The sequence below is a fragment of the Urocitellus parryii genome, chromosome X, assembly GCF_045843805.1.
Source record: "Urocitellus parryii isolate mUroPar1 chromosome X, mUroPar1.hap1, whole genome shotgun sequence".
NCBI classification, from domain to species: Eukaryota; Metazoa; Chordata; class Mammalia; order Rodentia; family Sciuridae; genus Urocitellus; species Urocitellus parryii.
Genome location: NC_135547.1, coordinates 68955441 through 68971359, shown reverse-complemented (window position 1 = coordinate 68971359; position 15919 = coordinate 68955441). Strand labels below are relative to the sequence as shown.

At 33.9% G+C, this 15919-nt stretch overlaps 1 protein-coding gene across 1 annotated transcript in view; it reads left to right on the top strand.

Annotated features, from left to right (window-relative positions):
- Positions 1–15919, top strand: part of LOC113199412 (vascular endothelial growth factor receptor kdr-like) — a 308409-nt gene that overhangs the window by 228821 nt on the left and 63669 nt on the right. The window contains exons 26-27 of the mRNA XM_077793590.1: positions 10991–11090; positions 12512–12617. Coding sequence (XP_077649716.1) covers positions 10991–11090; positions 12512–12617 — 206 coding nt within the window. The remainder of the gene's footprint in view (positions 1–10990; positions 11091–12511; positions 12618–15919) is intronic.

Sequence of the window (15919 nt, the reverse complement as noted above, 5' to 3'; positions counted from 1 at the left end):
GAATCCTGTTTAATTCAAATGATTCCCAGGTTTTCTTCTTTTAAAGTTGTCCCATAATTCCTGAAATTCTGATCATGGTTTCTTTTTGTCTTTAGTGCTGATTGAGTTTTCAAGATCACATACCTTGTCTTAAAAAGCCTAAAAATCTACCCGCTATGTGGTCTTATCTATTAGTGGTATTTTATACTAAATTTTTTAAATGGTGTATTGAATCTTTCACTTTTAGGATTTTTTTTTCAGAATCTCTTTTTATTGAAGTAAACTTTTACTTAATGTATAATCTCTCTCAGTTCATTGCTCAGATTTCTTTTAGTTCACTGTTCATTTTAACCCTCAACTTTTTGAATTATTTGTCTCTTATGTGATCCATTTGAATATGTGGATTCATCTATTGGTTTATTGTCAAATTTGGAATCATCAATCATCTTCTTTCCTTGATTTCTCATGTTTCCTGTATTTCTATATTGAGAATTGCATATCTGCTGAAATGGATCTCTTTCCCACTGTTGTCTGAATAACCCTTTTATATTATTTTAATTTATTATATTTCATTTTTTTGGTTATTTTTAGTTATAAATGACAGTAAATTGTCTTTGATAGGATACTTTCACTTTACTATGTGTCTTGAGAGAGTGGTAAAACTTTGTGTCAAAGAACCCAGTCAATGTGTTCAGTGTGCTTTGATCAACTTCATCCACCCATTTTGAGGGTAGATGATGATCACATTTAAGAGTAAATCTTGAGTTCAAACAATATATTAATAAGTAATTAAATTTATTAAAAACATTTTCTATAATTCTATAATGGTTAATTTGAATTGTCAATGTGGTTGGATTGAGAGATGCCAAAGATTAAGAGGCTTCTGAGTGGGCTGGGGATATAGCTCAGTTGGTAGAGTGCTTATCTTGCTTGCACAAGGCCCTGGGTTCAATTCCCAGCACCACACACACACATACACACACACACACACACACAAAGAGTCTTCTGGGCATGTAAATGAGGGTGTGTTTAGGAATGATTTGTATGTGGGATAGGGAACTAAATTGGAGCTCCTCCCTAAGTGTGGGTAGCACTGTCCAATAGGATGATGGCTTAGATGGAATGAAAGTTGGAGGAAGAATGAAGCAGCACCAGATTTAAGTTGGATTCTTCTTGAATGAGTTCTCATTTGCTGATTAGATCACCTCAGGATATCAGACTTACTCCTTCCCTCTTCCAAAGCCAATGATTCTCCAAGGACTTTCCAAAAGCCTTTGGTCTCAGGCTAGGGTAGCATTGTTGATCCCTCTTGTTCTGAGGTGTCAGTGTCTTGGACTATGCAGCTACAAGATCTTCCATCTCTGCAGATTACAGATAGCCATTGCAGACTATCGAGTTTCTGGTTGTGTAAGCCAATCAAATAATTCCCCTTTTTACAATTATACTTCCAACTGATTCTGTTCCTCTAGGGAACCCTGACTAATACAGAAATTGGTACCAGGAGAGGGCTCATATCTGTGAATATACAGACCATGTGGTTCATAAGCATCTGGAACTCTTTGGAATTGGTGGGAGGAATTTTTAGATGTATAGCAGTGAAAGGTGGAAATGCTTTATATTGTTGGAAACAGAGATTAATGCCTGATTCTGGTGGGATCTCAGAAGACCAGAATGCCAAAAGGACTGTGGACAGTGAAGAAAGGGCTCAAGAAGGTTGAGAAAAGGAGGACTGTATTGGAATTTGGAGTAGAGGCCATTTGTGTTATGTTATGGCTGAGAAGTTGTCTGCATTTTGCCCTTGTCCTGAGACTTTCTGTGAAGCTGATTTTAAAAGTGATAAACTTCTTAATCTGGCAGAAGAAATGTCTAGGCTGCATAGCATTTAGGTGGTGGAGTGGATATTTCTGGCAGCTTTTACCCAAATTTGTTGTGATAATCAGAAGCAGAAAGCAGAGCAGAAAGATTTGAAAAACTTGGATTTGAAATACAGGAATAAAACTGGGGCCAAGGAAGTTGCAGTTTTTAAAGACATTATCACCTCTAAGAAATGCTTAAAATTTTGCCCAAAGATAATGAGAAAGATGGCTTGAAGGCATCTCAGGAGCTGGCAAGACTATAGCCATCTCAGATTCAAGAAAGTAAAAGTAAAAATTTTCTTGAGAATGGACCAATTGGGTACCCTTTTGCACAAGGGTGACTAGGAAGTTTTTACAACATGCTCAGCCACCCAGGAACTCAGGGGTTGCTGCAGCTAGTGTCCCTGGAGGCTTAGACTTTTAGTCCCAGCAGTGAAAAAGCTGATTAAAACAATTCCAATAGTTCTGAAGTGGAAAATGATTGTAGTATCAAGGCAGACCTTGGTATCAACCATGTAGTGCTGGTTCTGCAGGAATGCATTGTATTAGTGTTATGGGGTAATGGAGGCTTCCACCAGGATTTCTAAGGAAGGCCTGGGAAGCCAGGCAAGGTGTAGCAGTGTTGGATTCCCTTCTGGTAGTCCCTGAGAGGGCAAAGCATGGAGATGTGAAGAGAAAGTCAAAGCTGCAGTGGAGATCTCTGAGATTAAGAAATACTAGTAACAGGGGACATCATCATAGGAAAGCTGTAAGAATTGAGTAGAGACAAGCCATCAGAAAGGCCACTTGGGCTGCAACCAACAAGGCCAAGGGGGGGCATCTGCACAAGCTCTTTATAGAGAACATCATAATGTCATGTGCTCCAGATGCCAGATACAGAACTACAGGACTTGTTGGCCAAGCTGGATTTTAGTCTTGCTTTGGTCTTATCCATTTTTTTTCTATGTCCCCGTTTTTCTGAATGGACATATTTACTGGGTATAATTATATATTAGATATTGTAAATTGTTTTATTAATTTTATAGGAGCTCACATTACAAGATTGCTTTAAGCCTCAGAGAAGACTTTGGGCTTGAACTTTGAGTAATTTTGAAAGTGTTGAAACAATGGGGACTCTTGGGAATGGACTAAATGTATTTTGGATTGTCAGAAGAGTGTATCCTTTAGGGGGACAATGGTAGAATGTTGTTTTGGATGTGAGGTGTCCCCCAAAATTTCATATGTGAGACAATGGAAGAAGATTCAGAGAAGAAATGATTATAAGAGCCTTAATACAATCAGTGAATTTATCACCTGACAGGATTAATTGAGTGGTAAATGAAGGCTGATGGGATGTGGCTGGTGGCAACATCCATGTCAATCCAGAAAGATTGGGGTTGTGACTTTTGAGTACGTATTTGTATATGGCAAGTGGAGTCTCTCACTCTGCTTTCTGATCATGATGTGAGCTGCTTCCCTCTGCCATATTCTTCCACCATGTTGTTATGCCTCACTTGGATATCTGAGGAATGAAACCAGCTTTCAATGGACTGAGATCTCTGAAGCTGTGAGCCCTCAAAGAAACTTTTCCTCCTCTACAATTGATTTGGTTGGACTTTTACTCCCAGCAGTGAAAAAGCTGACTAAAACAATTCCAATAGTTCTGAAGTGGGAAATAATTATAGTAACAAAATAGGCTAAAGCATAGTATTTAAACTTCGAATTGATATTGTACTACATAGAGCATGAAAATAAAAGAAAAAAACAGAAGGAAAAATATTAGGAGAGAGATAAGAGAGAAAATAGAAGAAAAAGAAGTAGAGGTGGAAAACTGAATATATGGAAATAAAAAAGAAGAAAATATATAATGTCTATATCCAATGAACATATTATTTCACATAACCAAACAATCCCCCCAAAGGAAGATAAAAGAAAAAGCAGACAAAGCAAGAATAAAAAGAGCAAAATAACACAAATAACATGTAAAATGAAAAAAAAGATAAAATAATCCTAAACAACAAAATTAACAAACAAACAAAAATATATGCACAAAAGCAAACAGGAGGGAGGGAGCACATGGAGAGAGACAAAAGTAGGAAAATAATGCAAGGGAAATGTGAGGCAGAGATTATAGAAATAATAAAAAGAAAACCATAGAATGAATAAGGCCAATTAACATAGCCCAGTATTTTATATTAATTTAATTAAAAAGTGAAACATGATGGCTCCTTCATGTCATGTGGGAGGCTGGATCAGGAGGATCATAGGATAGAGGGTCATCTTGGCAATCCAGAAAGATCCTGTCTCAAAATTAAACCCAAGTTGGGCTAAGGAAGTTAAGTACCCAGATCCATGACAAAATAAAACACAACAAACAATAACATACACACAAACAAAAATAGCAAGGTTGAAGAGAAGATAGACAAAGGAGGAAATATCATGGAGAAAGAAAATGGTGGGGGAGAGCATAATCAAAGGAGAGTCCTACAAATACTTCCAGTTAACAAATTATAGCATTAAAGATAAAATAGCATAAAAGTAGATTAAGGAATACAATATCAAAATTATGGAGAAATACCTCCAATCTACATATAATTTTATACAATGAAATAAGAACTGATAAAATGAAAGATTCAAATATTAGTTTCATTGATATATCTGAAATGGAGGGAAGTTTCAGTGGGCCTTGCTATTTTATATTACATTGGATATTGGGAGATAGACTACATATACTTAGGCCTCAACAGCATAACTTCTTAGTGTCTGTAGTTATAAAAACAGCAACTTTATCAGCTCTCTCAGATATATTTTTATTATTTGACCTTTCTAGATCAGTCTTTTGCTGCAAATGCTTCCCAACATTCTGGGTCTTGAGCCTGTCCTTCCTTTACCTGCCAATTTGGCGAGAGCCTGTGTAGTTTCAGTGTTTCTATGGCATTCCTGGGTACCTAAAATCTCTTATAAGTGTTTTATATAATCACCCAAATGTATTCAACTCTGTCACCTGCTCTCCCCAACCCCCAATATCCTGCTAAAGCAGTAGCTTTGTATTCTGGTGAAACGACTTGTCTTGAGGGCTAACCACATATGTCTCACCAAACCTTCTCAGGGACATTCAGGCTGAGTCTGAAATCTTTGCAACTGGGGTGGGTACCCTGCCCTCAGAAAGATTTGTAGATATGTTAAATACTTTTCTTTTTTTATTGAATAGTAATTTTATCATGTAACTGCACCCATCTGTCTCAACATAAGTTGAGACAATAGCTGGAATTACAGATATGCAACTTTAGTCCTGGTAAATAAACATACATGGTTAATTGAAATTTGATAAGAGTGTTAGAATACATAATGGAGAAAGGATAGTTTTTTTTTCAATAAATGATGTTGGGAAAACAACCACTTGAGTAAAAATGACATTCAACATTTAAATCAACTCAATGTTCCATATTTTCTTTATTCATTTATCTGGGTGATATATAACTTGGATATTATGATGCTGGTATGGGCAAATTTTTTTGTATATTACCCCAAAATCATAGGCAACAAAAAACAAAATCAGGCAAATATGATTATATCAAAGTAAAAAGCTGTACTGCCAAGAAAAAAAATGAACACAGTGAAAAGACAAATTATAGAATGGGAGAAAATATTTTCAAAATATACATAAGATAAATGGTTAGGATACACACATTATGAAGAACTAAAATTAATAGAAAGAAAAGATAACATTTTTAAATGGAAGAAGTCTTGAATATTAATTTCTCAACATAAATGTGAATGGTAAACAGGTATTTTAATAAATGCTTTTCCTCACTAACCGTCAAGGAAATGGAAACTCAAAGTACATTGAGTTGCCACTTCACTCCTGTAAGGATAGCTATTTTCAAAAAAACAAAAGGTGACTCATTGGTGAGGTTATACTATTGATGGAAATGTAAATTATTTTTAAATATTTTGTATAATGAAGTGCTAATATTCAAAATAGTCTGAAGGTTCCTGAAAAAACTTAAAAAATAGAACTGCCATATGATTCAGCCATCTACTTCTGGGAATATAGTTGAAGAAAATCAGTATGTTGAAGATATTTTCACACTCCTATGTTCATTATAATATTATAATAACTGAGATATGTAATACAGTATGTGTGTATGTATGTATATGCACAGAGAAAATAAAATACTATCCAGCCTTTAAAAATGAAATCCAGCCATTTGTAATTACAGGGATGAAATTGGATAACATGACAGTAAATGAAAGAAGACTGTCAGAAAACTTATGAATGATCTCACTTATATGTATATTCTAAAAAAGTCAGATTTATAAAAACAGAGAGTAGAATGTTGGTGTATGGTTACTGGAGAGATGTTTATCTAATGCTAAAAAAATCTCAATGACATTTAGTAAGGAAGAACATTGATTGCAATATCTGTTTGACATTAATATGTATTGTGTTGGGAAATTAATATTCTAGAAATATTTTGTATTGTGTGGGCTATAGTTATAACAATCTTATTTTTATTTTAAAATGCCTAAGAAACCATATACTAAACATTCCACTAACAAAAAAAGATAAAAGTTTGTTATGGTTTGGATATAAGGTATCCACTAATAAACTCATGTGATAGTCAATGAAGGAATGTTCAGAGGTGAAATAATTAGATTATGAGAGCTATAACCTATTCAGTGGATACATTCAAATGATGGATAAGTTCAAAAGATTACTGTACTGGGTGATAACTATAGGCAGATGGGACATAGCTAGAGGAAATAGGTTTCTAGAGGTATAGTATTGGGAGTTATATCTTGTCCCCTGGCTTTACCTCTCTACTTCCTGGCTACCTTCATGTGAGCAGCATTCTTCTGCCTGCCCTGCTACCAGGATGTTCTGCCTCACCTTATTCCTAGAACAATGGAATCAGCCAACCACGCACTGAACCTCCAAAAGAAAGTTGTCCTATCAGATACTTTGGTCACAGTGACAAAAGGCTGACTAGCTTATAGTTTAATGTTTATGTTTATTAGAGTAATTTAATCATTTCATAATGTAATTTATCAAAATATCACATTGAGGAGTATGAATATATTAATTTCTGAATTTTCACTTGTTTCCTTAAATAAATTGTCCAAACCCCATTTTGTGACTTACACTTTTAAATTACAGTACATAAGATACTCACTGACTATAGCTGAGATTTTAAAATATAGCAAAAATGAATTGTTTTGAAGGGTCAAGTATCTGTTGGCTGCTGTCTTATATTTAAATTTACATGATAAGTAAAAACCACTTATACTATCATTAATCTTATCATCCCTTTAAGTTAAAATAGAGCCTTATATTTCCATTGCATTCCACAGAGTAAGACAATTTACAAAAATTTTATGTAAGTTATCACATCCCAATATATTTTCTCACTGACTCACAAGTTGTTGTTGGACCTCAATTCCCTAGCTTTCTTAGTATATCTGTTCTCTAGCCTTGCAGGAGGAATTATGAGTGTTTCCTAAGATATTATCTTTGTCCATGTGCCAATTAAAAAATTGGAGCTTTTAACTGGTACTTCTCTCCAAAGTACAGTTTTTCCTAGAATATCTAGGGATATTGAGTTTTTGGGAGGCCTGTTTCTGAAGTCATTAGAACTATATTCTCTGTCATTCCAATTCTCTTTTACTTTAATCTGTCTCCTAGATTCTTTTTCCTAGATCTACCATCAAATATGGAAAGGCTTATATGGGAAATAAAGTGATGCCAGAACCAGCAGTGCTTCCCTATATAATTTACTGGTGAATGTGGTTTATCTTTCTGCTTCTGGAATAGCAGAAATAGCAGAGAACTTGTATTGATCCTAGAAGGATAACAGGCCCATAGGTGGGCTCTCCTTTGAGCATCTGGTATATTCAATCTCATTGTAGATCTCAGAGTAGCAGAAAGATATACATGAAAGTTCCAATTTGACACTAAGCAGTATTTATGCTGTAGTTGTACCTCACGGCTGAACTTGTATCCACTGGCTGAAAAAAACACCTTAAAGAATATCAAGTGACAAGGGTTGACCCCAATAGAAAGCATGTAGGCCCTCTTTTGAGTAGGTAGGCTTACCAAATAACCACAACATCTTTGGCCCACAAAAGACACTAACAATTTTTATGTACATGGGTTTTGAGAAATAATAGTTAAATTTATAACTATTAATGTTATTTTTCTTGATATAGTCTTCATTCAAAAGCCAAGCCCAGTGATTAACATAATGAAAGTCCAGGCAATAGGTTTTACATATGAAATGTCTCTTTTGATGGTAACTGCTAAAATTCAAACATCAGAATAATGTAGAATATTGTTTCTATGTGTTTAATGTTCATTTAACATCATCATTTGTCATGTATTTATTTAAAAATAGGATAAAGAAATGTATACTTATTAAATACTTTAGGGCTGGGGATGTGGCTCAAGCGGTGGCGTGCTCGCCTGGCATGCGTGCGGCCCGGGTTCGATCCTCAGCACCACATACAAACAAAGATGTTGTGTCCGCCGAAAACTGAAAAATAAATATTAAAAATTAAAAAAAAATATATAAATACTTTAGAAGTTTATTTCATTAGATTTATAATTTAATTCAACAAACATTTGCTGTGTGACTTTCACATTAAAATCACTGTAGGATAAGACTGTTCCTTATCCTCTAGGACTTACAGGTAATTTGGAAAAAATACAGCCAATTAATTCTGTGACAAGTCCTATAATAGAGATTTCAGTAAAATGCAAGAGAAATTATGGAGGATGAGGTGAGTTTCTACTTCTTGAGGAAAAATGACATCTGAAAACTCTCTTAAAAAGAATGAGCAAGTTGCCTGCAGCTGTGGCTCAGTGGTAGAGCCACAACCATGTGTGAGGCACTGGGTTTGATCTTCAGCACCACATAAATAAATAAAGTAAAAAAATCCATTGACAACTAAAAAATAAATAAGTAAATAAAAGAATGAACAAGTGGAATTGGACGTTTAAGGATAGGAAGATACATATGAAGTTTGGAGGAGTCGTTTCTGGGAAAGGTAGAGATTAAAGAAATTAAAGAATTTCAGGAGACAGTGTAAGTTAAAGCACAAAGTAGAATGGTAGTTAGGTGATTTTTGTTGTTGTTGTTTATTTGGTACTGGAGAGGAGATTGAATTCAGAGGCACTCAACCACTGAGCCATATCCCTAGCCCTATTTTGTATTTTATTTAGAGACAGGGTCTCACTGCTGCTTAGTGCCTCATCATTGCTGGGTCTGGCTTTGAACTCACCATCCTCCTGCCTCAGCCTCCTGAGCTGCAGGGATTATTGACATGTGCCACCATGCCCAGCTAGGTGATGGATTCTTAAAAAGATATTTGCATAACTGAAAATTGTAATCTAGGATATAGTTCCTGGGGAGGAACAGGTCAATTATTAATACTCAGATCATACAAAGATATATATCTGTCCAAAGTGAACCTAAGGATAAGGCCAGTACTATATATACAATATATTCTTATGGCATAAACACCAAAAGGTAATGTTTCTGCTCTTTGAAGTGACACACAATGCACATCTAAAAGGGATGATTCTTTACCATCTATCTTGCAAAGACTCCTAATATTTTCCACAGAGTGAATAGCAAATATTCTGCTCTAAAATGTTCTGGAGATTACAACAAATTTACTTAGGAAACTCTGATATATGTTATTTTAACCTTTCTACTTACATCAGGTAAATTAGGAAATGAATTACACATTTATAATATCAAGATACTTAGTCTTAGCATGTCTTTGTTAAGAAAGTATGCATTAGAGAAAGCTATTATGAATTAAGGAAATTGAAAAAATAGATTTTCTTTTGTGAATTTTATCAGTTTTCATGATTTAGAAAATAATTATCACTCGTGATACATTAATTATTTTAGCTATTGGTCCCAAGCATATGAAGATCCATTCTTATAACTCCAATCTCTCAGGTTTTGTGTGACACACAGGTTGGAAATAATTGTTCCTTGATGATGACATGTGCTTATTATCTATAATGCCTAAAATATAACAAGAGTATAACTAACCAAATAAGTCATTTCAGGCAACAATGGAGAAGTAACTAAAATTAAGAGTATCTTACAGGTTGCCTTGAATTAGCTAACTGATCAGGTTTCTATAGCATACTTCTTGAAAGTTAGAAGGTTGATGCTAGATGATTGATGTAATTTCTCCTCATCTCCAAGTGTATTCTATTTGATAATCTGATAGTTTATTAGAATTAGTCTTGATTTTATCTTTGGCTTTTTCTTTGTCACTTCTGATTTATATTTCTTAACTACCAGGAACATTTTTTGGGAAACTTTTGGGGTGTATAAATGACCAAATCACCTTGGATTTTCAAATGTTTATTTAAATAAAATTTTGGCAATATTGATACCACCTTTAATCTCGAAGACCTAGAACACCTATTTTAGAGTTTCAGTATTTACTCAATATTATGTATCAGATATCAGTAGTGATTTTGGAAACTATGTATTGACATAAGTGTACAAACTTGTTCTAAAACATATTTTGTAATATGCTTAGCTACTTTAAATATGATTCAAATTTGGAAAATGTACTTTAGTTAACTATTACCCATAATATTTTGTAAATAAGTTTTCATTTTATCAACTTGAAATTCACTTTCAGACCTTATTTCTCTTTTGGGTTTCCATGCTACTAGGACTATATTTCTCAAATTGGAGACATACCTCCACACACTGACTAGAATTCTACTCCCTTGTTTTTCTTTATGCCTTAGTCATAGGAGCATGGCAGGTTAAAAATTAATAAGAGAACAGCTTTCAGAGACTTCAAATAGTGGGACTTCTTGGACTAAACATAAGAGTTATGGCTGAATATGTCAATTAAAAGCATTAATAAATGTGAAGTCAATGAAAATCAATCATTAGTTTTTTTAAATCCTCCACCTATCATATCAGTGCAATTTTGATTAGAATTTTCTGGGTAAATACTTTCTGTCAGACCTTCAAACAGAGATATCAGCCAAGATTTGGAAGTCCTGTGTCTCATGTTCTACATAGATACAGAGCTATTTGTTCATTCCCAGAGTTCTCTTTAGGTATTTTAGTCATAAGAACTTGATAGATTGCTCACCCATGGGAAAATATGTGTCTTTTCTTCTATTCCAGGAGCTTCACCATACCCAGGAATGCAAGTAGATGAGGACTTCTGCCGTCAGCTTAAGGAGGGAACAAGAATGAGATCCCCTGAATATTCTACTCCTGAAATGTATGTTCTACAAATGAAGAGCCACCAGACTTAATTAATTTGAGAGGAAAGGATCAACATAAGCACAGCGGGTTATAAAATTCAACTTAAAAAATCTTGTTGAATGCTAAAGTTGTCTTTTGCTCTCTTAAAGTATATAGTTATAATTCAAAGGGAACTATGAAATAGATGATTAAAATTTCATATATAGATGCATATAGTGAAATATTCATCACATTTGTATTATGAAACACTCAGGAATTAGATAAAACCAGGACACTGGCTAGTTCCTTTCTAGCCATAGATTTAAAACATAGAAGTCTATGTTTCAGCTGTTAAATAAAAAATTGCAGCCCAGATGTGTGATTTCCTGACACAGCCTGTACTGGGCACTGAAAGAAGATATGTCCACACAAATTGAAACAATCTGGAGAAATAAAGTCTGAGAGTGAATTTCAAGAATCTCCAGAATCTCTCACTGGCCCAATAAATAAATCTAAATACCTTAAATCAGTGGTAATCCAATCTATCACATGATGCTATGTAAATATATGAATGAAAATACCATAACGAATCCCATTATATATAATTATAGTATACTAAATCAAATAATAATAATAATAGAATGAAGATCAATAGAGTAGAGCAAATTGATTTTGGTAAGATAAGAGAGGGAAAGTAAAGATACTGGGGAATGTGATTCATCAAATTATGTTATGTGTATGTACAAATATGGCATAATGAATCCAATTCTTATATGTGATTATAAAACCATTATAATCAAAATGATGTTATCCATCATAATTAAAAAGATGTTCTAAAAGCAAATGGAAAGAACCATCACTCCAGAAAGTTGTGCATATATATAAAAATACTTTGGTTTTCATTGAAGAGTAATTTCAATGTGAAACTGCAACCATTACTTAGTTGATGGCTTATTTATCAAAACCATTGGAAAGTATAGTCTGGGACTCCAGTATTTGCACTAAAATATATAAAACTGGAGGTTTTTATATCATTTCCCAAGGCTGTCTAATGCTACTTGAAGCCAAAAATTGATCCTGAGGAGAGCCCAAAGTCTAAGAGAATTTGTTGATAGTTAGCCTCATAAAATGCAATGCTCTCACCACTCATACAATTCTTGTACTGATAAAGGAGTACGTGACAGAACTAAATGCTACCTTTCTCTCCTAAATATAATTGATTCTTTACATTTATTTATGCATACAGAGCTGAAAAAAGTGGTAATGGTGGGCACATATATGTAAGGAACAGGTATGGGTTAGGCAGGCTTTATTAGTAACTGTAGTATAAGGCCACAGCAGAGAATGTGCTTTGGGGTAATTGTGAAGACAAGTCTTAATGGATCACCCATGTAAAAAGTTATAAAAGAAGTAGAGCTGGTGGATGGAGACTACCTTAACATTTTTCCCAATCTATAGCTACCAGACCATGCTTGACTGCTGGCATAGTGATTACACAAAGAGGCCCAACTTCTCCGACTTAGTCAGGCATCTTGGAGATCTCCTTCAAGCCAATGTTCAACAGGTATGCATTACTTCCTTAATTTTCTTATTCATTAACTTTAGACTATTGAAAACAGTTTCAGGAGTTGTGAATACTGCAAAAATGGACCATGATTTTATATAGTTATCAGGAAGTTAGTAGTCTAGATTGTGGGAGAGTAAGATGAATAATTTAATGAGATGAGGTAAGCAAAATAGGAGAAATAAGAGAAAAATAACCCCTGCAGAGGGTACACATGATTAGTGATATTGCCAGTCCTTCATCAAAATATTTTTGGGCAGTGTGTTGCTGTGGTCAAAAGTATTTACAAGGGCTGGAATTGGGGCTCAGTTGTAGAGTACTTGCCTAGCATGTGTGAGGCACTGGGTTTGATTCTCAGCACCACATAAAAATAAATAAAATAAAGGTCCATTGAAAACTAAAAAAAAAATATTTTAAAAAATAAAAGTTTTCACAAAACTGAGGCAGGTGGATCACTAGGATCCACAAATTCAAGACTAGGCTGGGTAGCAGAGAAAGAAAGACACTCTTAAAAAATTACTAAACAAACAAGAAAGCAAACAAACCTATATAAATGACCTTAATTAGGGAAGTGAAAGACCTCTACAATAAAAGATATAAATCACTGAAGAAAGAAATTGAAGAAGACAATAACAGGTTAAAAGACTTCCCATGTTTAAGGATTGGAGAAATTATTATTATTAAAATAATAATAATAAAATAAAAAAAATAATAAAATAAAAAATATAATAATCAATCTACAGATTCAATGAAATTGGGATGCCAATGCAATTCTTCATATCACTAAAAAAAGCACTCAAAAATTTATATGAAAGGATAAAAGACTACAAATTGCCAAAGCAATTCTGAGCAAAAACAGTGCTGGAAGAATTGCAATACCCAACTTCAAATTGTATTAATGTGACATTGTAATATATAAAAACATGGTATTGGCATGAAAATGGATACATACACCAGTGGAATAGAAGACCAAAGAATAAACCTAAATATGTGCAACCATTGGATTCTCAGCAAACTAGTCAATACATTTTTAAAAAATACAGCCTCTTCAGTGAATGGTAATAGGATAATTGAATTTAAATCACAGAATATTTAAACTAGACCTTATCACTTATGCTGTACAAAAATCAACTTACTTTACAAAAGTCAACTAAAGTTCAACCAAAATGACTCAAATACCTTAATGTAGGGCCTGGAACTTTGAAACAACTAGAGGACAACGTGGACAAAACACTTCAAGATATAGGTATAGGCAAAGATAACCTAGACAGGACTTAAATAGCTCAGGAAATAATGGCAAGAACTGACAGGTGATAATATTTAAAATTAAAAAGTTTTTAACAGCAAATGGAACAACCAATAGATTGAAGAGAAAGCCTACAAAATTGGAGAGCATCTTTGCCATATAGTCATCTAACGGAGTATTAACATCAAGAATATAAAAAAAAATACCCCCATCCTTATATTGTTCTTGTTTTTTATGGAAATTCAGTTTTTCTCTGTTTAGTATAGGATGGTCTTTGGTTTGTCATATATATCATTTACAATGTTGAAGTAGTTTCCTTCCATCCATACTTTCTCTAGAGTTTTAATCATGAATGTGTGATGAAGTTTGTCAAATGCTTTTTCTTTATCCATTGAGACAACCATGTGATTCTTGCCTTAACTCTGTTTATATGGTGAATTACATTTTTTAAGAGATAGATGAGAGAGAGAGAGAGAGAGAGAGAGAGAGAGAGAGAGAGAGAGAGAGAGAGGGAGAGGGAGGGAGGGAGAGAGAGAGAGAGAATGAATTTTTAAAAAAATATTTATTTCTTAGTTTTCGGCAGACACAACATCTTTGTTAGTATGTGGTGCTGAGGATCAACTGGCCGCATGCATGCCAGGCAAGCGCACTACCGCTTGAGCCACATCACCAGCCCCAAATTACATTTTTTGATTTGCCTATGTTAAACCAACCTTGCAATCGTGGGTTGAAACCCATTTGATCATGATCTTAATGTTTTTGAATGCAGTTTGCCAGTGTTTTATTAATGATTTTTTCACCTATATTCACCAGGAATATCAGCCTATAGTTTCCTTTCCCTTATGTATCTTTGTCTGGTTTGGTACCAATGTGATACTGGCTTTATTCAATGAATTTGAAAGTCTTCCCTCTTTTCCTATTTTTATGGAATTCTTTGAAGAGGATTGATATTAGTTCTATGAAGGTCTAGTAGAACTTGGCTGAGAATCCATCCGGTCCTGGGATTAATTTTTTCATTGGAAGGATGTTATAGCTGCTTCAATTTCATTGTTTGACATCAATCTGATTAAGTTTTCTATGTTCTCATGGTTCAAATTATGTAGGTCATATGTTTGTAAATTTATCAGTACCTTCAAGAATTTCTAGGTTATTGGAGTAGAAATAGTTTCTGATGATCTTCTGAATTTTAGATGTTTCTGTGGAGATATTTCCATTTTTATCTCTAATTTTGTTGATTTGTATCTTGTCTTTCTTTCTTATGGTTTGTTTGGCTAAAATTTATCAATCTTGTTTATCTTTGCAAAGAACCAACTCTTCGATTCTTTGATCCTTTTCATGTTTTTTTTTAATTATCAATTTCATTAATTTCCATTCTAATATTATTTCCCATTTTCTGCTGATTTGGGTGTTAGATTATTCCTCTTTTCTATAGCCTTTATGTTCAGTTTTTTATTTGGGATATTTTCTTTTTTTTTTTAATGTAGGGATTCAGTGCTATAAACTTCCCTTACAAACTGCCTTCATACTCTCCCAGAGATTTTAGTATGTTTTATATCTATTCTCATTCTTTTCAAAAATTTTTAAATTTTCCCCATGATTTCTTCTTTCTTTTTTTAGTTTTATTCATTTTATTTTTTAAATACAACATCAGAATGCATTACAATTCTTATTACACATAGAGTACATTTTTTCATATCATTGTATATAGAGTATGTTCACGCCAATTCGAGCCTTCATACATGTACTTTGTTTTTTTTGCATTACAATTCTTATTACACATATATACCACAATTTTTCATATCTCTGTTTATATATAAAGGATGTTGACACACAATTCGAGCCTTCATACATGTACTTTGGATAATGATGTCCATCATATTCTACTGCTCTTGCTAATCGCCTGCCCCCTCCCTTTCCCTCCCACCCCTCTTCCCTATCTAGAATTCATCTAATCCTCCCATGTTCCCCCTCCCTACCCCACTATGAGTCAGCCTCCTTATATCAGAGAAAACATTCAGCATTTGTTTTCTTGAGATTGGCTAAATTTACTTAGTAT